Here is a 25,615-nt window from a genome sequence, read left to right as displayed (position 1 = left end):
GAGAAGAGACAGTGCGGTCAACTGCAGAATTTATTAAATAAAAAAACTATCATTTGGAACAGGAGGAAAAAAAAAAGTTTAAAAAAAATTCTATAGGAAAAAAGTCAAAAAGGCATTTAGTGTTCATCAACTTCCCTCTGCGGGAGGCCGTCAGAAAGGCAGCTAGGACCTCACACACCCAGGCGGGCGGGCTCTGCACATACTTGAAATTCCTGAATTCTAAACTGCATTGTACAAAATGCTACTTGAAACATCCACCAGAACCCCCAGCCAAAGCGGCGCATCTGGACAGCTTCACAGCACGGAATGTGTGGCCACGGTCCCCGTGGGTCCTGGGGGAGGACAGCAGCAGCCATGCAGTGGCCCCTCCGCACTCGAGCCATGACCACAGGGACCAGCCGCTGGGGCCACCAGAGTGACCCGGGAGCCAGAGGGAGCCCTGAGTGTCGGCGGAAGGCACAGGTCCCTGCCCAGGGTGGCCACCTCAGAGGCGCATTTAGTGTTTGTTCTACTTACGAAAGCAAGGGCAATCAACTGTACTTATCTTACAACTGATGTTCTGGGATGGGATTGGAAAACACTGATTCCAGAACCGCTCTTTTTCTTAAAATCGCTGGCTTTCATGACAGTGTCTTCCAAGAGCTCATCAGAATCTGTAAACACCGCAGGAATTTCGCCACAAAGGGCTGCATAGAAACCACGGGGGCAGCTCGGCCAGGGCTGCTCCCATTGCGGTGGCCAAGAACTGGCTGAGGGCACGACACTGGACTCTTGCGATAAACACTTTACTCTGGGTGAAGACTGCGTATTTAAGGACACAACTGCACATTCAGATCAAGCGGTGGTGATCTCAGGGCATACGCGGAGCTTCATGCTGAAAACACCCAGGGGTCCTCAGGAGTCTTCCTCCTCATCTTTAATTTCAGAAATTCTGTCTATAGATTTAAGGATTTCAGCAACGAGATTCAGTGTCTCAGCTCCGGAAACCAGTTGCCTGAAAGCAAGCACGGATACCAGGATGGGCGGCAGCAGCTACTCGGCAGCAATGGGGCTCTGGGGGGAGAAAGGGGAGGGGCTGGAGGGGAAGAAACGGGGGGTTCCACAGGGGAGGTCGGGGAGAACGGGGAGGGGTTCCAAGGGGTGGGGGAAGGGGAGAGGTTCTGCGTGGGAGGAAGGGGCGGGTCTCCAGGGGGAAGAATGGGGAGGGTTTCCATGGGGGGGGTGGGGGGGAGAAAGGGGAAGGGTTGGTATGGGGAAAAAGGGGGGAGGTTCTGAGGGGGAGAGAGGGGAGGGATTCTGGGGAGGGTGGGGAAGGAAGGGGAGGGATTCCAGGGGGAAGAATGGGGAGGGTTTCCAGGGTGGGGGAAGGCCTTGTTCCACAGGGGAAGGGTAGAACAGGGAGGGGTTCTGGGGGGAGAAAGGTGAGGAGTTCCAGGGAGAAAGGGACAGAGTTCTGTGGGGGAGAAACGGAAAAGGTCCCAGGGAGAAAGGGGTGGGGTTTGCCGGGGGGCGGGGGGGAGAAAGGGACAGGGTTCTGGGGGAGAAAGGGACAGGGTTCTGGGGGAGAAAGGGACAGGGTTCTGGGGGAGAAAGGGACAGGGTTCTGGGGGAGAAAGGGACAGGGTTCTGGGGGAGAAAGGGACAGGGTTCTGGGGGAGAAAGGGACAGGGTTCTGGGGGAGAAAGGGACAGGGTTCTGGGGGAGAAAGGGACAGGGTTCTGGGGGAGAAAGGGCAGGGTTCTGGGGGAGAAAGGGACAGGGTTCTGGGGGAGAAAGGGACAGGGTTCTGGGGGAGAAAGGGACAGGGTTCTGGGGGAGAAAGGGACAGGGTTCTGGGGGAGAAAGGGACAGGGTTCTGGGGGAGAAAGGGACAGGGTTCTGGGGGAGAAAGCGACAGGGTTCTGGGGGAGAAAGGGACAGGGTTCTGGGGGAGAAAGGGACAGGGTTCTGGGGGAGAAAGGGACAGGGTTCTGGGGGAGAAAGGGCAGGGTTCTGGGGGAGAAAGGGACAGGGTTCTGGGGGAGAAAGGGACAGGGTTCTGGGGGAGAAAGGGACAGGGTTCTGGGGGAGAAAGGGGAGGGGTTCCAGGGAGAAAGCGGTGGGGTTTGTGGGGCAGAAAGGGACAGGATTCCTGGGAGAAAGGGAGGCGCTCAAGGGAGAACCACGTTTTCCACTCCTAGCTCCTCTTCGAGGAGACCCATACCTGACTTCACAGGAGACGGCTCCCTTGTCCACAGGGAGTGCTCTGGGGGGCCAAAACCGCCCTGCAGAGCTCAGCCCAGTGGGCGGCAGACACTCACCACTGTCACAGTGATGGTGGCTGGCATGTCCCCAGCCAGGCACAGTAGTAAGGGCCTTCTGGGAATTTGCTTTTTCACCAGGAGGGAAACTACCACTATTTCCTTTATTCAGAGCTTTAGTGTCCACAGGTGGTGGGGCTGTCTGCACCTCCCAGGTGGGCCGATCAGACACTACGAGGTGGGTTAGAAAGCCTGTGGTCTGTCCACAAAGTGACCCAGAGAGCTATCGGGACCACTGAGCACGCGTCCCTCCTTGCGGCTCCCTGGTCCTCCAGCCACAGTGCTGTCAGCCTGGGCCCCCACCCAGTATCACTGACGACCACTCCAATCTCACCCCTTTCCCTGCCAGGCTTCCCAGTGCCTCCCAGGCACTCACTTAATAGAAGCCTGTGCACCGTTCATGACCACCCGGAGGTTCTGCAAGGCCACGTCGGCGTTCTGCTTCACCACAGTCAGGCTGGCGCCCTGGCCGCACCGCAGGGCTTCATTCTCTCGCTGGAAGTTGGAGACCTGCGCCTGGGGGGACGGTTATGGCTAAGGAGAGAGCAGCTTCGAGGCAATCCGGATAAAAGTCACCCCCCAGCGAGGCGAGGACTTACCCGTGGGGGCCTGGCACTCAGGACGGGTGCTCTGGCCTAACTGGGGGCTCGCCTCTGGGACTGGGGGCTTAACAGCTTCCCCTTCACTCCAGTATATGCCTAGCACCTAGCTCTATGGAAACAGGGACTCCCAAGTGGACGCCCCATGCCAGACCCCAAAGTCCCAACAGAACTCCAGGGCCTCCCTCTGCTTCAGGCCCCGACAGGAAGCAGGTGCTGTCCCCATTTGAAGTCCTTTCTCTGCTTGGGCCCAGGGGAAACCCCAGCAGAGTCTTTTATCTCCGTCTGCTTGAATTCATTATCTATGTGACTCCACAGATCAAAGGAAAACACTGAAGTCCTTTCTTTAATTACCTGGAGCAAACTGATTCTATGTGATTCCACAAATCAAAAAAAACACTGAAGTCCTTTCCTTTAATTACCTGGAGCAAACTGATTTCCTGTTTCAGTTTCACGACGTGGTTTTCTGCCTTTACAGCCCGTTTCTGTTACCAAAAAAAAAAAAAAAAAAACCCCACAAAAAGCATCACTGATGTCCTCACATTAATACCGGACACGGGCCTCAACGCAGGGAGCAGGAGGTCACCCAACCTGGCTGTGGCCCTTCACAGCCCCTGTGCCCCACCCAGTCCCGCCTCCAATCTCAGACCACGCATGGGAAGGGCTCACCGTGCAGCGGTTGTGCTCTGGTTTGCCCCCACTCCCCATAGACGGCCTCATGGGCCAGCTATCCCCAGGCACAGGGAGACAGCGATGTCAAGGGACACTGGTCCCAGAGAGCCACATGGCCCTGCTCCCAAGGGCAAGCTGTAGCAGCTGCTGAAGGCAGCCGCACTTTCTCAGGAGCGCTCCTGCCCCACCCAGCTCATCCGACTGAAAGAAAGAAACCCATACGGTCATCAGCTCCAGGTTCTGCTCCACCTGCTGAACCACCGACTCCAAGTCGTGGTAGTCGCTCTCCTCCTTGATCATTTTTGCTTCTAATTTCCGCTCAAGTGTCCTCACCCTTGTTAAAGAAAAATCCGAGTTGTTAATTTCTGTGGCTACTTTTAAGAGGACTACAGAAAGATACCTCATGAGCCAGATAAAACCCGCTAAGAGCCTGTGACGGAATGGGCCTCAAGCACAGTGGGGCGGCGGCAGCAGCCTCAGGTCTAGACCTGCAGCCGGCTACCAGGCAGGCGTGCAGGGAGGGGCTCTCACAGCACTGCTGCTCCAACAAGGAATCTGGTGGCTTTTTGTCTAAAGTTTAAAATAAACCTTCGCCAGACGCCGTGGCTCACGCCTATAATCCCAACACTTTAGGAGCTTGAAGCGAGAGGGTTCCTTGAGCCGAGGAGTTTGAGACAAGCCCGGGCAACACAGTGAGACCCTGTCTCTACAAAAATAAAATTTAAAAATTAGCCAGGTGCAGTGGCAAACACCTGTAGTCTCAGCTACTCAAGAGGCTGAGACGGGAGGATCACCGGAGCCAAGCAGGTCAAGGCGGCAGTGAGCCATGATTGTGCCACTGCACTCGAGCCTGGGTGACACAGCAAGACCCTGTCTCAAAATAAACTTTTATGCACAACACAGAAATGTGTTGGATGCTGAACATTTATATACAATAAAACCCAGATCTGGTTCGACTCTGATTACTTCATTATCATTTAAAAACGGATTTCCCTCTATGTTAGATGTTGTGGATTGCATTCCTAACTGAAAGCTTACATACATTTCTGTTTGAGCTTCAGAGAAGCTCTGAACCTCATTCAGCTTTCTTCTCAGCTTAGAATTTTCATCTTTCAGCTGTGGAGAGAGAACATCCTCATTAGAAAGTCAGCATGTCTCGCTCAAAAGGGTGTGCGCTTCTGCGGTCTGGCTCTAGAGCCTCCTGATAAGCAGAGATGGCTGGGTCAGTGCAGCGTCCACCTGCAGCGCACTACAGAGGAAGACCACGGAGGCCGGCACTTTTCAAAGACCTGTGGTCACAGATGCCAGTTAATTTTACTCAGAGGCCGGGGCAGTGGCTCACGCCTGTAATCCCAGCACTTTGGGAGGCCGACGCGGGTGGATCACCTGAGGTCAGCAGTTTGAGACCAGCCTGGCCAACATGGTGCCCTCGTCTCTACTAAAAATACAAAAATTAGCCAGGAGTGGTGGCAGGCACCTGCAGTCCCAACTACTTGGGTGGCTGAAGCAGGAGAATCACTTGAACTCGGGAGGCAGAGGTTGCAGTGAGCCGAGATCATGCCACTGCACTCCAGCGTGAGCAACACAGTGAGACACTGTCTCAGGAAAAAACAAAAATTTTTTCTTTTTTTTTTGAAACGGAGTTTCGCTTTTGTCACCTAGGCTGGAGTCACCACGCTCAGCCTAATTTTTGTATTTTTAGTAGAGACAGGGGTTTCACCATGTTGGCCGGGCTGGTCTCGAACTCCTGACCTCGTGATCCACCTGCTTCGGTCTCCCAAAGTGCTAAGATTACAGGCGTGAGCCACTGCGCCCGGCTAAACAAAATTTTTTTTTACTCTCATCTTACAAGCTTTTAGGTGATTATAATTTTGTAAAAAATTTTCCTCCTCTTAGACTACTTAGCAAGATGTCCTGAGCTGACGACTGCAGCCAGCCCTTCCTGAGGGTACAGCCCTTTCAGTGCCCAACTGCATCCAATTCACAGCTTCTAGCTCACCAGTCCTCTTTAGCCGGTTCTATTCACACGTGTAACCAGAGGCAAAGTCAAAGGGAAAGTGGATAGCAGGCTGTTACGCAAGTCGTCTCGTCCTGGAAATCAAACCAGGCCACCCAGGAGGCAGGGTAGCTCTAGGTTCTCCCTGGGAGAGGCTGCTCGGACAGGTGCTGTGCCAGAGGGCGTCGCAAGGCTCACTTACTGCTTCGTAACTTATCTGCAGCGTCCGCAGGTGCCTGTCTCCCAGAGACTCTCCATGAGCCGCAAAGTCTGCGCTAGGACTCCCTGCCGGAGAGGCCGGAGACACGCGAGAATCAGTGTCACTCAATGCCCATGGGGGCAGAGACTCAGGCCCTGCCAGCTCCGACGGGGTGGAGAAAAAGGAAAGGTATGTGCTGCAGGGCGATGTGCCGGCACGGACCCGCTCGGGGTGAGTCTGCTCGATGGCGGACGGCAGGTAGGCCCCACTCCATCCAGTGTCCTCATCCTCCTCCTCATCCAGGAGGTCACCGGCCCCTGTCGGGTCCTCAAAAAATGGCTGCTGATACTCCAGGCCATACCCCCCGGTTTGGGAGGGTGGGGAGTTGTGGTCAAGTCCCAGTGAATGCCTCGAGGCTTCCTGAAAAAAAAAAAAGACAAAAAACAGTGGAGGCCATGCTTCTGACTCGGAGTGCATCTTCCTCTCTGTTCTGCCTCGGAACACGAAGAAAGGCCCAATCTCATCTACTGGAAGGAGCCCAGCAGCTTCTGGGCCCAGAGCTGCTCCCCAGCACTGATGCCTGTCCTGCCCTGCCACACTCGTGCACAATCTCCTCCAAAGGAAGCCGCAGAGGCCAGAACAGAAACGTCCCGCGGAGCCATCGCCCACAATGCCGTGGATTTACCTTTGCATAAATCCTGCTGGCCGGGTCCTCTTTTGACAGGCCGAGGTTCTTGGTCTTCAGAAACTCTTTAAAGGAGAATGGATTTGCCTCTTCGAGATCTTCAAATTTGTCATCTGAAATAACAGACGTCACAGATGCATAAAGTCTACTGAAGAGCGCTGAAAGGGAACCTTCCTGTTCACCTGTCTTTCCGGAGCATGGCCACACGTGAGATCGGGTAGCCACGCTCGTCATTCTACCATGACTCAGGTGGCACTAAGAAGCGTGAAGGAGGCCGGGCGCGGTGGCTCACGCCTGTAATCCCAGCACTTTGGGAGGCCGAGGCAGGTGAATCATGAGGTCAGGAGATCGAGACCATCCTGGCTAACACGGTGAAACCCCGTCTCTACTAAAAATGCAAAAAATTAGCCGGGTGTGGCGGCGGGCGCCTGTAGTCCCAGCTACTCCGGAGGCTGAGGCAGGAGAATGGCGTGAACCCGGGAGGCGGAGCTTGCAGTGAGCCGAGATCGCACCACTGCACTCCCGCCTGGGCGACAGAGCGAGACTCCGTCTCAAAAAAAAGCGTGAAGGTGGCTGAAAGTGGGCAGTGACACGGACGTGCGTCTGCATTTGAAATCTTCTCCTTCCACCCCTCGGCCCCTGCTCCCACACTGTGCCGCCCACTAAAACTCCCCTGGGGAGCTTTAAAACGACCCAGGCCACTCCACTGCACACACCCAGTTCCCTGGTGTGAAGTCAACCTGTGCTGGGAGCTCTCAAAGCTCCTCAGGTGATCGGGCGCGGTGGCTCACGCCTGTACTCCCAGCACTGTGGGAGGCCGAGGCGGGCGGATCACGAAGTCAGGAGATTGAGACCATCCCGGCTAACACGGTGACAACCCATCTCTACTAAAAATACAAAAAAATTAGCCGGGCGTGGTGGCGGGCCCCTGTAGTCCCAGCTACTCAGGAGGCTGAGGCAGGAGAATGGCAAGAACCCAGCAGGCGGAGCTTGCCGTGAGCTGAGATCGCAGCCTGGGCGACAGAGTGAGACTCCGTCTCAAAAAAAAAAAAAGCAGCAGCAACGACAAGTTCCTCAGGTGCTGCAAAACTGGGGATCTGGCGCTCTTTGACCCTCTTCCCGACTTTCCTACTTAGGTAACCTAGCTAACGCCCACCTTTCTCTTCTCCCTCTCACCGCTTTCCCACCCTCCGGGGACTTAAGCAGCCACGCTTGGCCCTCCCAGCTGCGAGCCCCATGTAATGCCGGCTCCTGTGGCCCCAGCCCCTGAGGTGGGACTTCCCCACTCCCTGACGTTCCCTCACTCAGGTTCTTCTGCCCTTGCACCTCGCTCCTACTCTAGGGTAGGAGTGAACCCTTGAAATCCCACCCCCACCTGCTCTTTTGGGCTCCAGATACACCATGTAGCCCGTCATATCGACAGTCCTGCCACCAGACATGTGCCTGGCACTGTGTTGGATGGAGACAAGAAGAAAAGGTGACTGAACTACTCTACCTCCAAAATGTGTCTCGTGGCCTCCTGACGGGCTCTGCTTAGAATATTTCCCCTTTTCATAGCCAAAATCTGCAAAGAAACAATGTCACCCACCATGACGGCAGGAAGTCTTTATGACCTCACATTTGTGTTTTGGTTTTGTTGCACATGGAGTCTCCACTGCAGTGGTTCTCACAGCCTAGAGAACCTCTAGAGAACCTTTTTTTTTTTTTTTTTTGAGACGGAGTCTCACTCTGTTGCCCAGGCTGGAGTGCAGTGGCGCAATCTCAGCTCACTGCAAGCTCCGCCTCCCAGGTTCACGACATTCTCCTGCCTCAGCCTCCCCAGTAGCTGGACATACAGGTGCCCACCACCACGCCCGGCTAATTTTTTGTATCTTTTAGTAGAGACAGGGTTTCACCATGTTAGCCAGGATGGTCTCAATCTCCTGACCTCGTGATCCACCTGCCTCGGCCTCCCAAAGTGCTGGGATTCCAGGCATGAGCCACCGCGCCCGGTGGGCCAAGAGAACTTTAAAAAACACGAGCTCCCGGACTTGTGACCCTGGAGATGGCCTGACTCACACAGACTGGCCCTGGTATCTGTGGTCTGAAAGGGGTTCCTCAGTAGGTTTTGAAGCCCAGTCGGAGCGAGCGTGTCCTCTTGTCTTGTGACACCCCCCGAATGTCCTCAGACCCTGGCAGCGCCACACAAACACTCCCGCACACCCCGGGCACCCAGCAGCACTTCTGCTCGGGTAGAACGAGGATGAACCAGATCTGGCCGCTGCCCGGCTGTGGAGGCAGATGGAATGCTCCAGCTCCGTTTCCAATCACCGCCCACTGGGGTGAAGGCCCCCCCACTTCAGCCCCACGAGGAAAGCGGGCCGGCTCCTGTGCTCCCTGGGCACTACCCATCCTGAACTGGAACTGTCTGTCTGGGGGGAGGTCTCCCCACAACCAGACTGTGAGCTCCTAGCAGGGGACTCCGCCTTTGAATTCCGAGTGCCTGGCACGCAGTGAGCGCGGTGCTCATTGTTGGGTCAATGGACGAGCTCTTGCGGCAGCGGAGGTGCCACAGGTGGCGCGGGAACTGGAGGCGTCCCCGGGGCCGGCGCCCTCGTCTCTCACCTGTGTCTCCCACGGAAGCCAGCACCGGGCTGGGCACATAGCACATAAAGGCCGGCCGAATGCCGAAGAAGGGGGAGTCCAGGTCCCTGCCATGGGGGCGCTCACAGTCTAGCTGGGGGAGACAAGACCGGCGCTCATAGAACGCTGGAGCTGGAAGCAACGACAACAGCGACTTTACTGCGCGCCGGGGCGGCCGCCGCCCACCTGAACCGCTGGACTCGGCCCCTGCCCCGCTCACCGTCGGGAATGGCGAGGCTCCGGACTCGGGACAGCGGGGTGGCGCCCGGGCGGCGCGGGTAGCCCGACATCGCCGCGGGCCAGGCGGGGCAGGACCTGCCTAGCCCGGCAGCGGCGGCTTCATGGCCCCGGCTCCGCCCGGGCCGCGGTCCGTGTCGCCCGCCCCCGTCGCCTGCCGCTTGGCCGTCCCCGCTCCTCCGAGCCTCTAGCCGCTGCTTCCGCTCCGAGCACCGGAAGCGCGCGCCGGAACGCCTCGGGTTGTCGCCCAAGGGGGCGGGGAATCCGCGGGCGGAAGCGGAAGTGACGACAGAAGCAGGGGCGGAGACGCAAGATGGCGGCTGTGGTGCTCGTGGCTACGCGGTTGCTGCGGGGGTCGGGTTGTTGGAGCGGCTCGCGGCTGAGGTGAGCCAAAGGCGAACCAGGCTTCAGCCTGGGACCGGGGCGGCTTGAGTCTTTCTGGACGCTCCGTCTTTGGTTTCTACAGGCGACATGGCGCCCGTTCGACGGGCTCGCACTTCGGGACACTGGTGTGGTCCCCGAGGCGACGGGGGCCCTGCCTTGCCTTGCGCCTCAAGCCCGGGGATGCAGTCCTATCTGTCTCTCTCCCCGGCTGCTGGGTCCTCTCCCCCCCTTCACCTCCCGGGTCGACGGGCCTTGTCCGAGGCCATGCTTCATCGCTGCCCCGCGTTTTTTGCCCCCGTGCTTTTGCCGCGTGCTCCCTCAGGAGGCTGAGCCGGTGGGGCCCCAGCTCTGTTAGACCCGCAGGGTTCTGACACGAGGGTCCAGGCTCTCGGTTGATGCGCTCGAGCGTCCGTTGATCTCTGACGTTTAAGAACCCTTTCCGTCCCCACCGCCCCTCCCGCCCAAGTGACCGGGCCTGCCTTTCCCCACGCTGGAACTTTGTTCCGACAGCACAGGCATCGCGCCTCCCCACACAACGAGCGCTGTTTCAGGGGTGCGGAGGTGCTGCCTCCAGGAGATGGATACAGACTGGAGCGTGAACAAAATATCGGCAATCGCGTAAATGCTTTGGAGTAAACAAGCAGCCTTTCGTGATAGGAAATAACAGGAAAGACTAGAGTGATGAGGGATAGTCCTCCATCAGGGTGACATTTAAGGGAAGAGCTGAAGAATGAAAGAAGGGGTAGGCATGGGCAAAGGGCAAAGAAGCTTTGGGGGTGAAGAAGCTTTGGAATGAATCAAATGTGTTCCAGGAATTGACAGAAGAATCAGTGTGACCAGGACCTATGGGGCTGTGGGGGTTCAAGAGATGAGTTTGGAGAGGGAGATAGAGACCAAGTCACACCCCACCTTCGGACCAGGTTAATAAGGGGTATGGCTTCTAAGACTTCAGTGATACTGTTGGAGGGCAGAGCCGTTAAGTGCTTTATGTGTACAAACTGCATTTCGAGTGGGTTACTGTTAATAAGCCCTGTTTTACAGAAATAGCACAAAGACCCAAAGGATGGAACCAGCTTGCTCCAGGTCCTGTGGCTGAGCCTTTGTGGTCAGCCTTTGCTTTGTCTTCCAAAGTCTATAGAAATAAGTACTTTAGAAAGGCAGATACTTACTTTTAACCCAGACGAAACATAACTAACTGCACCTAAGAGGTCATCACAGATTCGTTGTCTCAAGCCTGTTGCAACTGGGCCGCTTTCTCTGTTTTAGGTTTGGACCTTCTGCGTACAGACGGTTTAGTAGTGGTGGTGCCTATCCCAACATCCCCCTCTCTTCTCCTTTACCTGGAGTACCCAAGCCTGTTTTTGCTTCAGTTGATGGACAGGAAAAGTTTGAAACCAAAGTAACCACATTGGATAATGGGCTTCACGTAGCATCTCAGAATAAGTTTGGACAGTTTTGTACAGTAGGAAGTAAGTACTGTTGTGGTGCTGTGGGTGGTCCCGCATTTTTAACATGCACGTGCTTTAGTTGACTGTTAGTTGTAGTTAGCATGCCAATTACGAATTGTACCCTGAGTGGAAGCAAAGTGTACAATTTCATGAATGTTGACCTACATATATACCTGTGAAACCATCAGCACAATCACTCTCATATAGTTAAATCTGATTATCATGTCATATTGAAATGTTTAAATGTTTCTCTTTTTTTTTTTTTTTTTTTTTTTTTTTTTTTTTTTTTTTTTTGAGACGGAGTCTCGCTCTGTCGCCCAGGCTGGAGTGCAGTGGCCGGATCTCAGCTCACTGCAAGCTCCGCCTCCCGGGTTCACGCCATTCTCCTGCCTCAGCCTCCCGAGTAGCTGGGACTACAGGCGCCCACCACCTCGCCCGGCTAGTTTTTTGTATTTTTTTAGTAGAGACGGGGTTTCACCGTGTTAGCCAGGATGGTCTCGATCTCCCGACCTCGTGATCCGCCCGTCTCAGCCTCCCAAAGTGCTGGGATTACAGGCTTGAGCCACCGCGCCCGGCTAAATGTTTCTCTTGATTAAATTTTATTTTGAATATCTGATTTAACCTGTCAATTTTCTTTTTCCTACTAGTTCTTATTAATTCAGGATCAAGATATGAAGCAAAATATCTTAGTGGAATTGCTCACTTTTTGGAAAAATTGGCATTTTCGGTCAGTGCCCAGTTTTCTAATTTTTTAGACTATACTTTTGAAGGATGTTTGAGATTTTTCTTCTCTATAATGGTTATTTTCATAAATTATTAAGTTGCTAAGTTAATGCTAATAAAAGACTTTTAAGTTAATAGATAATTTTTGTACGTAGTGTTAAAAGCAAAAGTAAATTTTAAAAAGACTTGCATTTTAGGGGTAGTCTGGATTGCTCATTTAGGTTTTCCTATTTATTTTTACTAGTCTACTGCTCGATTTGACAGCAAAGATGAAATTCTGCTTACACTGGAAAAGCACGGGGGTATTTGTGACTGCCAGACATCAAGGTACACCAGCTTTTACGTACAAAGTGACTTTGTGTCCGTGGGAACTGATGTCCTCGTCGTTGCTCAGATTCTGTCTGAGCCCCTCCCACTGGGAGGTGTGGAGATTCACAGGGAGAAGAGCCCTGTCCTGGATGGAGAGTTGGGTGGACAGCGCTTACACAGAGAAGCACAGCCCTCAGGACCTCAGTTCACCCCCGTCAGTTCATCCAGGCTGTTGGCTGCATGCCAGGGATGTAGAGCAGGCCCTGTTCCCACATAGAGCAGAGGGCCTTGCATACGTGCTGGACCCAGTAGCCAAAGGCGGTAGGAGCCAGGAGGATGAGCAGCTGACTTGGTCTGGAGTTGGGAAAGGAATAATAGGAGACGCAGGATTGGGCTGGTTCCTGAAGGAACGTGAAGGACTTTGCTAGACACACAGGGCAGAAGGCATTCCAGACCAGGAGACAGCAGGGGCAAAAGGCACTGAGCCAGGGAGGTGCCGGCTGCTTGGTGAAGGGAGGGGACAGTGTTGCCTGGAGCACAGTGCAGTGGTCTTTGCATGCCAGGTGTGGAGCTTGTTCAGAAAGTGCTGGACAATGTGAGATGGGTGGATACAGATCACAGATTTTTAAAATGGTTGATGTTTTAAGTTTGAAAGCTAAAAAAATTATACATAAAAGACACGTCAAATGCTAAGAAATAAAGTAAGCTTGGAGGTAACATACTCACATTCTAAAACAAGGCCTCTTAATACCCGCTGACTCCCAGATGCCCCTGCCAGGCTCCTGCCTGGTGTGTTTGGTCCTCCGACTCTTTTTTTTTTTTTTTTTTTTTTGAGACGGAGTCTCGCTCTGTCGCCCAGACTGGAGTGCAGTGGCGCGATCTCGGCTCACTGCAAGCTCCGCCTCCCGGGTTCACGCCATTCTCCTGCCTCAGCCTCCGGAGTAGCTGGGACTACAGGCGCCCGCCACCACGCCCGGCTAATTTCTTTTTGTATTTTTAGTAGAGATGGGGTTTCACCGTGTTAGCCAGGATGGTCTCGATCTCCTGACCTCGTGATCCGCCCGCCTCGGCCTCCCAAAGTGCTGGGATTACAGGGTCCTCCGACTCTTGACTCAAATCTGACTCATCCCAGATGAACTCCTTTTCCTGGCCAGGTGGCTGGTGTCCTGACTCAGACCCAGCCCCTCTCGCCCTCAGCTCAGGCTTTTGTTTCTGCCATTCTCCCCACGTGAGCCAAAGTCACTGAGAATGGCTCCTCTTCAGGGTGAAGGTCCAGCCAAGTCCCCTCTTCAGAGCCACTGGTGGCCACGTCCTGCCTCCCACGCTCCCTCTTCTTCACAGCTGTTGCGTCTGTTCTGCGCAGTCTCACTTGATCACACTTGATCTCAGATTACCCCGTGATTTCGTGTCTGTCCCATGGGCCAGCTCTGTGCGCTTCTGACTGTTCTGTGCCTTGTGCCGGGAACAGATGTTACAGCGAGACAGAAACTCCATACAAGCCAGCCGTTGCTGTCCCCCTAGCCAGCCAAGGCCGGCCGTGTTTCCACACTCACCAGTGGGTTCATTCAGTCAACAGGAGGCTGGGATGAAACACTTCACCTTTTGAGAGAGACTATAGTTACAAAAACCTCTCTCAGAAGTGGCTCCATTTTGACTCAAGCTGTGTGTAGCTGAGTCCTGCCTACTAAGCATTCACACTGTAAAACAGGAGAAGAGAAAGGGGAAAAGTGTCTGCTGTTCCCCGACAAAGGGTAGGAGGTGCCCCCGGCACGCAAACCTCAAGCATCCCCTGAAATGTCTGCCAGTCCCCAACAAAGGGTAGGAGGTGCCCCTGGCACGCAAAGCCTGAGCGTCCCCCTGGCTGCTCAGCAGAGTGTGAGCTCAGGGCCTGGCATTTGTCCCCCTGGCATGCAAAGCTTGAGCATCCCCTGACTGTTGAGCAGAGTGTAAGCTCAGGACCGGGCATTGTGGGCTTCTTTTTTCTTCCAGAGACACCACGATGTATGCTGTGTCTGCTGATAGCAAAGGCTTGGACACGGTGGTCGGCTTACTGGCTGATGTGGTTCTGCAGCCTCGGCTAACAGGTGTGGATCCCACCCGCTGGCGTTTGAGGTGGGCCTGGACATAGGGAAGGCCAGAAAGGTTTGTGGAAGCCCTGTAGCCGTGAGGAAGAGCACCTTGTAGTTGTGTAACTGGAGCTTCAGGCCAACACAAAGCGACAGCGAGATCTCGTAAGAAATAGTGCTAGGGGCCAGACGCGGTGGCTCACGCCTGTAATCCCAGCAGTTTGGGAGGCCGAGGTGGGCAGATCACGAGGTCAGGAGATCGAGACCATCCTGGCTAACACGGTGAAACCCCATCTCTACTAAAAATATAAAAAATTAATCAGGCATGGTGGCGGGTGCCTGTATGTCCAGCTACTTGGGAGGCTAAGGCAGGAGAATGGTGTGAATCTGGGAGGTGGAGCTTGCAGTGAGCCGAGATCGTGCCACTGTACTTCAGCCTGGGCGACAGAGTGAGACTCTATCTCAAAAAAAAAAAAAAAAGAAGAAAGAAATAGTGCTGGGTCCAGGCACGGTGGCTCACACCTGGAATCCCAGGACTTTGGGAGGCTCAGGCAGGCAGATCGCTTGAGCCCACGAGTTCGGAGTTTGAGACCAGCCTGGGCAACATGGCGAAACCCTGTCTCTACAAAAAAAGATACAAGAATTAGCTGGGTGTGGTTGCTTACACTTGGAGTCCTAGCTACTCTGGAGGCTGAGGTGGGAAGATAGTTTGAGCCTGAGAGGTTGAGGCTGCCGTGACCCATAATTGTGCCACTGCACTCCAGCCTGGGCAACAGAGTGAGGCCCTGTCTCAAAAATAGAAAGGAAGAAAGAAATAGGGCCAGTAGCCAGGCGTGCTGGCTCACGTCTATAATCCCAGCATTTAGGGATGCAGGGATGGGAGGATCACTTGAGCCCAGGACTTCGAGACCAGCCTGAGCAACATAGCAAGACTCTGTTTTCCACAAAAAGGAAAAAAACAAAAAACTGCTGGTGATTGTAAAAGTCCTTGGTGTTTCAGAGAGTGTGTATTTGAGACATCCGTGCCCTGGGATGTTTTTAGTGAAATTGGTTCTTCCGTTTTGGAAGGGTGCCTCCGACTGTCTTTAAACAACTTGAATGGTGTGTGCCAGAAATGTCCATTTCACTGTTTCCATTGCCCTCCTCAGCCTTGCAGATGGCAGGACTTTGAGTCCCTGCCAGGGGGCCAGGAGAGGGGAATGTTGGCTTTTCCAGATACCCTAAGGGTGCCCTGTTTCACAGCAGTCTGGTCTTGGTGTTCAAAGGCTACAGTCCCACGTTAAGATCTTCTTGTCGCAGCTGTACCCTTGACATCTGTCTGTGCCTCTGTTTCTTTTTGGAGATAGAGTCTCGCTCTGTCGCCCAGGCTGGAGTGCAGTGGTGTGATCTTGGCTTATTGCAACCTCCACCTCCCGGGTTCAAGCGATTCTCCTGCCTCAGCCTCCCCAGTAGCTGGGACTACAGGCGCCCACCACCACGCCCAGCTAATTTTTGTATTTTAGTAGAGACGGGGTTTCGCAGTGTTGGCCAGGCTGGTCTTGAACTCCTGACCTCAGGTAATCCGCCCACCTCGGCCTCCCAAAGTGCTGGGATTACAGGCACGAGCCACTGCGCCCAGCAGTGTGCCTCTGTTTCTATGCACCTTCATGTCTGGTCTCGTGTCCTCACAGCAGCACTTGGGATGGAGATGGACAGGTCCGGTATCCTCAGTGCCTTTCACCAGCAAAGAAGCCAGGGCTTAGCAGGCTCACATGGCTGCTTTGTGGCTGATGTGGGATGAGAGGCCCAGGCCTCCCAGCTCCTGCTTCCTGTGGCAGTCCCCCTCACTCACACAAGCACCCAGTCTGCCCCTAGATGAAGGCAGAGGTGACTGCCAACAGCCACCAACAAGCGGCGCTCAGGCCAGCACACAAGCTGTGGGTCACTGCTGTGTTCCTCATCTGTGCCATTGCAGACCGAGCCCGCCTTTGGGTTCTCTTGCAGATGAGGAAGTCGAGATGACGCGGATGGCGGTCCAGTTTGAGCTGGAGGACCTGAACCTGCGACCTGACCCAGAGCCACTTCTCACTGAGATGATTCATGAAGTAAAATGTCAAACTTGAGAATGCCCCTGCACCCCGCTCAGTGACCCTCGTGACACCAGGGGTGGTGGGGAGGGGTTGGTTTGCCTCCTTGATGTTGTCCTTGCAGGTTATGGCTGTGTATGTAACATTTTAGTTTGTGTTTTTTGAGATGAGATCTCTCCACATTGCATACATTGGTCTTGCACTCCTGGGCTCAGCTCAGGTGATCCTCCTGCCTCTGCCTCCCAGGTAGCTGGGATTACAGACGTGAGTCACTGTGCCCAGCTTAGAACATTCTTGATTTTTGAGTCTGTTGTTTATACAATGTTCGTATTTTCCGGTTCTTATAGTAACTAGGTCTTTACTCCTTAACACAATTAATCTTATGCTTTTTGTAAATTTTTATTCTGGAGAGGCAGATTACTCTTTTTATAAATACACACGCAGCTGCTATTGCCAAACTGCAAGTAAAATATCAGCTTGCGTAGGATTTTCCTAGGGCTGGCTGCAGATGGGCGCTGGTGCTGCTTGTTGGAGGAAGCCTGGTCGCGCTGTCTTCAGTCACCTGTGTCTGTGGCTCTTCCCCATTAGGCGGCTTACAGGGAGAACACAGTTGGCCTCCACCGTTTCTGCCCCACAGAAAACATAGCCAAGATCAATCGGGAGGTGCTGCATTCCTACCTGAGGAACTACTACACTCCCGACCGCATGGTGCTGGCCGGTGTGGGTGTGGAACACGAACATCTGGTGGACTGTGCCCAGAAGTACCTCCTGGGAGTCCAGCCGGCCTGGGGGAGCGCAGAGGCCGTGGATGTTGACAGATCCGTGGCCCAGTACACTGGGGGGATTGCCAAGGTGAAGTGGCGGGAACGTCTCATGGCCTCGGGTGGGGAACACGTCCCCTGGCCCGTGGCGTGGCATGTTTTTGTATTGATTCTGAGGGTGATAGGTGTTGACTGCACTTGTCGCTTTGCCTTAACACATACTGTGATCCTACCGCAGGGCAGGGATATGTCCCCTGCTGAGGGTGAGCACTGCTAGGCCTGAGCGCAACTCCCGCAGAAGGTGGACGCAGTTCTTTCCTCAAGGGTGTGGGTCTGCCAGTGCCTGCGTTGCATTTTTTGTTTTGAGACGGAGCCTCGCTCTGTCGCCCAGGCTGGAGTGCAGTGGTGCAGTCTCGGCTCACTGCAAGCTCCGCCTCCTGGGTTCAAGTGATTCTTCTGCCTCAGCTTTCTCACCACCACCAGGCCTGGCTAAATTTTGTATAGAGATGGGGTTTCGCTATGTTGGCCAGGCTGGTCTCAAACTCCTGACCTCATGATCCACCTGCCTCGGCCTCCCAAAATGCTGGGATTACAGGTGTGAGCCACCGTGCCCAGCCTGTATTTATTTGTTTGTTTGTTTATTTATTTATTTATTTTGTATTTTTGGTAGAGATGGAGTTTTGCCATGTTGCCCAGGCTGGTCTTGAACTCCTGGACTCAAGTGATCTGCCCACCTTGACCTCCCCAAATGCTGGGATTTTAGACATGAGCCACCGTGCCTGGCTGGCATTGGATTTCTGTGTAACCACTCTGAGGATGATCTGATCTGGGGTTTGCGAGCCCTCGCTGTTTTTTATGTGGCGACATTTGCTTGTTTTCTTGGTTACAGCTAGAAAGAGACATGTCCAATGTCAGCCTGGGCCCGACCCCCATCCCCGAGCTCACGCACATCATGGTGGGACTGGAGAGCTGCTCCTTCCTGGTGAGTCCTAGTGCTGGGTCTGGTGGCGTTCCTGGTGCCGTGTGGGCTGCTCAGCCAGTTCCGCCCTCCGTCCCTGGTGTCCGACGGCGCTCCTGACGTAGTCTGGGCGGCTCAGCCAGCTCTGCCCTCCGTTCCTGGCATCCAGTGGCACTCCTGACGCAGTGTGGGCTGCCCAGCCAGCCTGGTGTCCTCTGCCCTCTGTGCCTGGTGTCCGACAGCACTCCTGACACGGCGTGGGCGGCTCAGCCAGCTCTGCCCTCCATCCCTGCAGGAGGAGGACTTCATCCCCTTTGCGGTGCTGAACATGATGATGGGCGGAGGCGGCTCCTTCTCAGCTGGCGGGCCCGGCAAGGGCATGTTCTCCAGGCTCTACCTCAACGTGCTCAACAGGTTGGTTGCGCTCTTTTCTGTATTCTCCGGCCAGGCCAGGTGTGTTTTTGGACCATGAGGCCACCTTCCAGGTGACTTTTCTCTAGTTTCCCCTTCACTCCCGTGACTCTCGTTTCCTCCCAGGCACCACTGGATGTATAACGCGACCTCCTACCACCACAGCTACGAGGACACTGGCCTCCTCTGCATCCATGCCAGCGCCGACCCGAGACAGGTGAGGGCCCCGCTTGCCACCGTTCTCAGCACGGCTGCCCTTCCAGACCTGGGCGTCCGTGCCTAGACGGGTCAGCAGGCTGGCGGGCGCAGGCCACACTGTCATCACCTTGCCTTTCTTCACAGGTTCGAGAAATGGTAGAAATCATCACAAAGGAGTTTATTTTGATGGGCGGAACCGTGGATACGGTAAGTGAGGTGTGGCGCCATTTCCAGGCGTACCTGTGGTGTCTGACAGAGGACAGCCACAGTGTAGGAGTGGCCACCTGTGGGCCTGGTCCCCGAGCCTCAGGGCCGAGGTCCTGGCAGAGCAGGACAGGGCGGCCAAGGAGGCACAGCCTGGGGCTGAGCTGCTCCACCTGGGAGCCCACTGGGGCTGTTCTTCCCTGGTCTAAACCCCGAAAACAGAAAAGCAGACCAGCGCCCTCCCCCAGTGCTCGGTCCACTTCTTCTTTGTCTGAGCCACTGGGTGGGTTGTGGGACTGACCGTGTGACCCTCTCTGCTGTGCTGGGAAAACGTTGGAGGAGTTTGTGCATCCTCCTCAGCCGCCCGTGTGGGATGAAGCAGCTCGCACAGGTGGGCTGCAGTGCGGGGTGTCTCGAGCCTTTTCCTGGCTCCATTTTATGTTTGAAACTGTATTTGTTTACCAATTTTGTTTCTTCTATTTAAGATGGAGTCTCACTGTGTCAGCCAGGCTGGAGTATAGTAGCTCAAATTAGGCTTGCTGCAACCTCTACCTCCCGGGTTCAAGCGATTCTCCTGCTTCAGCCTCCCAAATAGCTGGGATTACAGGCACACATCACCACGCCCAGCTAATTTTTGTATTTTTAGTAGAGATGGGGTTTCGCCATGTTGGCCAGGCTGGTCTCGAACTCCTGACCTCAGGTGATCTGCCGCCTCAGTCTCCCAAGGTGCTGGGATTACAATTACAGGTGTGAGCCACCATGCCTCCCTGTTTGCTAATTTTTTAAGCTTAGTTTTTGATGCTTTATATGTTTGGAAACCTTGTTACTTCCTGGACCAGAACTGGTACAAATAAGCGCCGTTTTATACACGCACCCTTTTTTTTTTTTTTTGAGACAGAATCTTGCTTTGTCGCCCAGGCTGGAGTGCAGTGGCTTGATCTCAGCTCACTGCATCTTCTACCTCCCAGGTTCAGGTGATTCTCCTACCTTAGCCTCCTGAGTAGCTGGGATTACAGGTGTGTGTCACCACCATAGCTAATTTTTTTTTATTTTTGTTTTTGAGATGGAGTCTTGCTCCATTGCCCCAGGCTGGAGTGCAGTGGCGCAATCTCGGCTCATTGCAACCTCCGCCTCCCAGGTTCGGGTGATTCTCCTACCTCAGCCTCCTGACTAGCTAGGATTACAGGCACCCACCACCACACCTGGCTAATTTTTTGTGTTTTTAGTAGAGATGGGGTTTCACCATGTTGGCCAGGCTGGTCTTGAACTCCTGACCTCAAGTGATCTGCCCACCTCGGCCTCCCAAAGTACTGGGATTACAGGTATGAGCCACTGCACCCAGCCGCGTGGCTAATTTTTGTATTTTTAGTAGCGACGGGGTTTCACCATCTTGGCCAGGCTGGTCTCGAACCGCTCGACCTCAGGTGATCCACCTGCCTTGGCCTCCCAAAGTGCTGGGATTACAGGTGTGAGCCACCGCGCCTGGCCAGGAAGAGCAGCATTATTCAAGAAATAAAATAGTGGTTAAAATTAATGTGCTTCAGTTCCACTAGTGCACTGCTAGAAAAACAGTCCTCCACTAATGTGAAATCAACGTGAAATAAATATGAAGTATTTAGGTATTTGCCTAAAGTTGCAAAAAGATCTGTCTAAATTAAGAATTATTTTACTTAAAAAAAAAATGGTATACAGGCCAGGTCCGGTGGCTCATGCCTGTAATCCCAGCACTTTGGGAGACCATGGTGGGAGGATCACTTGAGCCCAGGAGTTTAAGACTGGCCTGGGCAATATAGCAAGACCCTGTGTCTATTAATAAAAAAAGCATCTCCACAGCCCATCAGTTTTTGGTGTTTGTTTTTCAGTGTGCTGGTTCCTAGATCTGCAAGCACCCCTGCCTGTGCCCTGAGGCAGTCGCAGGGCAGCCTGGGACCCCCGCTGCCTCCCTCAGAACCTCGCAGGGACTTTGCTAAAATCAGCTGCCTGGGCCCTGTACCTGAGGCATCTGGGGAAGCTCCAGAACCTGTGTTTCATTTGTATTCCCCCTGATTTTGCCGTGTGGCCCCTTTGGGGTCCTGGTATTTAGAGGTTGACTATTTTACCTTCTCCAGCCGTGTCACCCAGACAGTGAAAAGAACTCAAGGGAGGCACATGGCTTCCGTACGCCAAGTGTGGTGGAAGCCAGGCGACATGTAGCATAGCCCTCCCCTAGAAAACCCGAAGGGGAGACCAGCAGGGTTGCCTGTGACTTGGGCCTGTGTCCCAGTGCCCAGAGGGAGGCTCTTCCCTTCCTTCCTTTCTCTTTTGTTTTGGAGATGGAGTTTCGCTCTGTCTCCCAGGCTGGAGTGCAGTGGCCGGATCTCGGCTCACTGCAAGCTCCGCCTCCCGGGTTCACACCGTTCTCCTGCTTCAGCCTCCCGAGTAGCTGGGACTACAGGCGCCCGCCACCGTGCCCGGCTAATTTCTTTTGGTATTTTTAGTAGAGACGGGGTTTCACCGTGTTAGTGTTAGCCAGGATGGTCTCGATCTCCTGACCTCGTGATCCGCCCGCCTCGGCCTCCCAAAGTGGTGGGATTGCAGGCGTGAGCCACCGTGCCCGGCTTCCCTTCCCTTTCTTTTGTTCAGCTTTGGGCACAGAGATGGCCTTTGGCCATCGCTCGAGTGGGGGTGGAAGGTGGCACGGGGTGGGTGTGTGCCCATCTGACTGGACCCTGGCCCCAGGTGGAGCTGGAACGAGCCAAGACGCAGCTGACGTCCATGCTCATGATGAACCTGGAGTCCAGGCCTGTGATCTTCGAGGATGTGGGGAGGCAGGTGCTGGCCACTCGCTCCAGAAAGCTGCCGCATGAGCTGTGCACGCTCATCCGTGAGTACTGCGGGGGCAGTGAGGGGCTGCCACAGGTCTCAGCCAGGCTCAGAGGAGGCCGTCTCGCCCTCCCACAGGCCATGGGGGCCCGTGGTGTGTCTGTCACACCCGGAAGCCGGGGCCTTCACCAGTTGTCCTCAGCAGGGGTGGCCGAGGGCAGGGCCGTGGGGTCACAGACCTGGTCTCACTTCCTGGCCCCACCATGTACCTGCTGCCACCTTGGCAGGTGACCGCACCCTCTGCACCCCTGGGAGCGGCTGTCACTACTTCCCAGAGTTGTTAAAGAGGACGCGAGTGAGTGGGCGAGAAGGGCTCAGTAGAGGACTGCTACGTTCTATGTGGAGTAGCAGTGGATTGGAATGCCGCGCTACCGTTGCTGGCTCTCGGGCAGGAGTCTCAGCCCCAGGTTTCCGGGGCCCCCATGAGTGACCTTAGGAGGCCTGAACTTCCTCAGACTGTGTGCCAAGTTGTATGTGCGTCAGACTCTTCTGGGGGACAGGCTTAAAACCTGGCCCAGGCTGCCTACTAAGTTGGGGTGGCTCAGGCTTATGGTGTCACCTGTGGGTATCTCCTGTCCAGGCCTGGAGTCCCGGGCACTTGCCCTTCCCCATGTGGGCCCTTGTCCTTCCCTCAGGAGCCTCCACTGAAATCCTCCGGCAGTGTCCAGCCTCTCGGGCCTCGTCTTCTGTAGAAAACAGACCCTCCTGGACCCTGTCGCTCCTGTCCTGGGGTTCCTGGTGCAGCCCTCTGGCCCCTCTCACCCCACCCTTCTGTCCATGTGGCCCTCGGGCTCGGGGTTTTCCTGCAGGCCCATCCCAAAGGGAGCTCAGCAGCCAAGGAGCTCGCTCTTCTGTAAATGTGACTTCCTGGGCGGGTTCGTCCTACATTTTTAAGTCATCGCCATGTCCCCATTTACTGAGAACTCACTTCTGTCACTTTTGGACGCACCCTTGGCTACACCCAGTGGCTGCCTTTGGGCCCAGGTACCCCCAGCAGCAGCGCAGCGTGAGTGAGTGGTGCAGACTGGCCACCCCCTCCGTGTGTTTAGTGACGCAGCCTCGGCGTGGAGGCCGTGGCACGCTTCTGTGATGTACATTTGCCCTCTGCACTAGGCAACGTGAAGCCGGAAGACGTGAAGAGAGTTGCTTCTAAGATGCTCCGAGGGAAGCCGGCAGTGGCCGCCCTGGGTGACCTGACTGACCTGCCCACGTACGAGCACATCCAGACTGCCCTGTCGAGCAAGGACGGACGCCTGCCCAGGACGTACCGGCTCTTCCGGTAGAGCCGCTCCCCGGCCTGACAGACCCAGGGGCTGCAGCTGGAGCCTGTTCCTGTGCGTGTTAGTTTGGACACGAATTTAGTTTAAAAAGCTGTCTGGTTGTATGAACAGTGCAGACAATGTCACCACAGCACCCACGCAGTTTGCGTTGCTTCAGAACTCAATGTGCCGATCAGTGGAGTCAGTATTGTGCCTGACCGCCGCAAGCCAGCAAGCAGGTGCAGTGCCCAGCGCTGGAGTGCAGCGTGCCGTGAGGAGGCCGGTCAGTGCTCCCCCTCCTCGGGGGCTCTGGGCACACGGGGCTCCACAGGTTCCTTGGAGGAGCCCTGAGCCGGGAAGCAGCGGAGGCCAGCCTATCAGAGCCTCCCTGGAGGCCACCGTGCTCCTGTGTTGGTACCAGGACTCACCTCTGACAAACAGGACAAGGTGAGGGCCCAGTCTGCTCTGAGGAGCGCGGTCCATGCGTGTGCACGCAGCTTCCCTGGTAATAAACAGCTGGCATCTTAGCTCGGTGTTTTCCTTCTCGCCTGGGGAGGGGCGGTTCTTAAGGGCTGTCTGAATTGGCAGCTTTTCTAACATGGAGGCCTTCCTCCCTGATAATTATCTGGTTGACCCAGTGACTTGAAGCCCGTTCTCATGCGACGTGCTGATTTCACGGTGTCGCAGCATGCACGGGGCGGGGTGACGGCGGGTGATGGTGACTGGCAGCAAAGCCTGCAGATGCCTTAGAGGTAGGGAGTGCCGCCAGTCCGAGGAGCGGCCACAGATGTGGCTGTTTTCAGAGATCCAAAAGGTCGCATGGCTCAGGGAATAGCCACCACAGGGCAACTTTTCATGTGGTCTAAAAACTTGTACAAGTGGCCGGGCGCGGTGGCTCACGCCTCTAAATCCCAGCACTTTGGGAGGCCGAGGCGGGCGGATCACCTGAGGTCGGGAGTTTGAGACCAGCCTGACCAACATGGGGAAACCCCATCTCTACCGAAAATACAAAATTAGCCTGGTGTGGTGGCGGGCACCTGTAATCCCAGCTACTCGGGAGGCTGAGGCAGGAGAATCGCTTGAACCCGGGAGGCGGAGGTTGTAGGGAGCCGAGATGGCGCCACTGCACTGCAGCCTGGGTGACGAGTGAAACTCCATCTCAAAAACAAAAACAAAAAACTTGTACAAGTTAAAACTTGCAACGTTGTTCTCAAACACCCATAGAAACCTTGGGAGCTCCAAGGGGTGTGGGGAGGTCGGGCCTGGGAACCTGCACGGGCCACCTCCGATGCTGCTGTAGTCCAAGGGCAGCTACCTGCACGTGTGACTCAGTGGCCTGCACAGAGCTGTGGGGCACAGTTTTGTCAGGAGGAGAGAACAGTCTCTGGTCCTGTCTTCTGAGTAGCTGAGAAGCTCAGCCTCTGTGGTGTAGACGGGAGAGAAAGTGGATATTTTCAGGAAGTTAAACTTGTAAGCTTTACTCCTGTGAGCCTCTGACTGTCCTCTGGCTATTGTAGTTTCCGTAAGACCTTGTGCCTTTACAACACACTCCAGCGACGGTGCCTGCTTGAATTTGCCCACATGGGAAGCTCAGCTTGCTGCCCATCTGGTGGGATTGGAGGACCGGAGCGGGAGGACGACGGTGTCTGTTTTAACAGTGGACTTCCGTTAGAAACGTCCTGTTGTTGGCCGGGCGCGGTGGCTCAAGCCTGTAATCCCAGCACTTTGGGAGGCCGAGGCGGGCGGATCACGAGGTCAGGAGATCGAGACCATCCTGGCTAACACGGTGAAACCACGTCTCTACTAAAAATACAAAAAGAAATTAGCCGGGCGTGGTGGCGGGCGCCTGTAGTCCCAGCTACTCCGGAGGCTGAGGCAGGAGAATGGCGTGAACCCGGGAGGTGGAGCTTGCAGTGAGCCGAGATCGCGCCACTGCACTCCAGTCTGGGCGACAGAGCGAGACTCCGTCTCAAAAAAAAAAAAAAAAAAAAAAAAAAAGAAACGTCCTGTTGTTACCACACCTGGGACGGCACACAGCCCCTGATGCCCAGCTGCACGGTGAATGCAGAGCTCCCGCACCACAGGCGTCAGGCCTGGGGTTGAGCTGCTGAAGATGCCAGTGAAGCACAGTCCTGCTCCAACTACTGAGAAGCCGGAGGACATTCTAGAAACTGCTACCAATTAGCCCTCAGGGTCTGTGCTTTGGAAGCCAAGGCCAACACAGGTTCTCTCCGTTCCCTGCCACACCCAGCTGGCTCTCCCTCGCTGCCTCCACTCTAACCGCAGGTCACACGCCTGCCTTCCCTGCCACACTCCTCCTCGCCTCGCTTTTTCTTTTCTTTATTTTTTTGAGATGGAGTTTCACGCTTGTTGCCCAGGCTGGAGTGCAGTGGCGTGATCTTGGCTCGTCGCAACCTCCGCCTCCCAAGTTCAAGCGATTCTCCTGCCTCAGCCTCCCGAGTAGCTGGGATTACAGGCGTGCGCCACCACGCTGGCTAATTTTGTATTCTTAGTAGACGCGGGTTTCACCGTGTTGGTCAGGCTGGTCTCCAACTCCCGACCTCAGGTGATCCGCCCACCTTGGCCTCCCAAAGTGCTGGGATGACAGGCGGGAGCCACCGCGCCCGGCCCCACTTCCCTTTTTCTTTGGAACTAA

General features: G+C 55.0%; 2 protein-coding genes across 14 annotated transcripts; one reads left to right on the top strand and one right to left on the bottom strand.

Annotated features, from left to right (window-relative positions):
- Positions 1-12: 12 nt before the first annotated feature.
- On the bottom strand, positions 13-9,524 carry ENTR1 (endosome associated trafficking regulator 1). 11 transcript variants are annotated; one of them, XR_012424098.1, is made up of 9 exons: positions 9,294-9,524; positions 9,056-9,205; positions 6,452-6,564; positions 5,571-6,186; positions 4,614-4,687; positions 3,794-3,905; positions 3,322-3,384; positions 2,677-2,816; positions 13-994 (listed from the first exon to the last, which is right to left on the bottom strand). XR_012424098.1 is itself a non-coding variant. In XM_045374161.3 (9 exons), exons 1-9 carry the CDS (start codon positions 9,361-9,363, stop codon positions 966-968), a joined length of 1,227 nt encoding a protein of 408 aa, XP_045230096.1. In that variant the 5' UTR covers positions 9,364-9,524; the 3' UTR covers positions 13-965. The 11 variants fall into 11 exon arrangements, 4 of the variants coding, with proteins under 4 accessions (XP_045230096.1, XP_005580477.1, XP_073872113.1 ...); XR_010581317.2 differs by having other exon boundaries at positions 13-1,053; positions 3,254-3,384; positions 5,770-6,186; XR_010581316.2 differs by having other exon boundaries at positions 3,254-3,384; positions 5,770-6,186.
- A 73-nt stretch (positions 9,525-9,597) lies between these two features.
- PMPCA (peptidase, mitochondrial processing subunit alpha) lies at positions 9,598-23,486 on the top strand. 3 transcript variants are annotated; one of them, XM_005580422.4, is made up of 13 exons: positions 9,601-9,694; positions 10,961-11,163; positions 11,790-11,869; positions 12,110-12,192; positions 14,164-14,258; positions 16,224-16,324; positions 16,895-17,158; positions 17,957-18,049; positions 18,321-18,439; positions 18,563-18,653; positions 18,779-18,841; positions 21,557-21,701; positions 22,814-23,486. In XM_005580422.4, the coding sequence occupies exons 1-13, from the start codon at positions 9,624-9,626 to the stop codon at positions 22,981-22,983; spliced, it is 1,578 nt and encodes a 525-aa protein (XP_005580479.1). In that variant the 5' UTR covers positions 9,601-9,623; the 3' UTR covers positions 22,984-23,486. The 3 variants fall into 3 exon arrangements, 2 of the variants coding, with proteins under 2 accessions (XP_073872112.1, XP_005580479.1); XR_012424097.1 differs by lacking the exons at positions 21,557-21,701; positions 22,814-23,486 and adding an exon at positions 20,305-20,480 and having other exon boundaries at positions 9,598-9,694; positions 18,779-20,160; XM_074016011.1 differs by lacking the exon at positions 16,895-17,158 and having other exon boundaries at positions 9,598-9,694.
- The last annotated feature ends 2,129 nt before the right edge of the window (positions 23,487-25,615 follow it).

The sequence above is a fragment of the Macaca fascicularis genome, chromosome 15 (assembly GCF_037993035.2).
Source record: "Macaca fascicularis isolate 582-1 chromosome 15, T2T-MFA8v1.1".
NCBI lineage: Eukaryota > Metazoa > Chordata > Mammalia > Primates > Cercopithecidae > Macaca > Macaca fascicularis.
The sequence above is the reverse complement of the archived record's forward strand: the minus strand, read 5'-3'. Positions and strand labels throughout refer to the sequence as shown.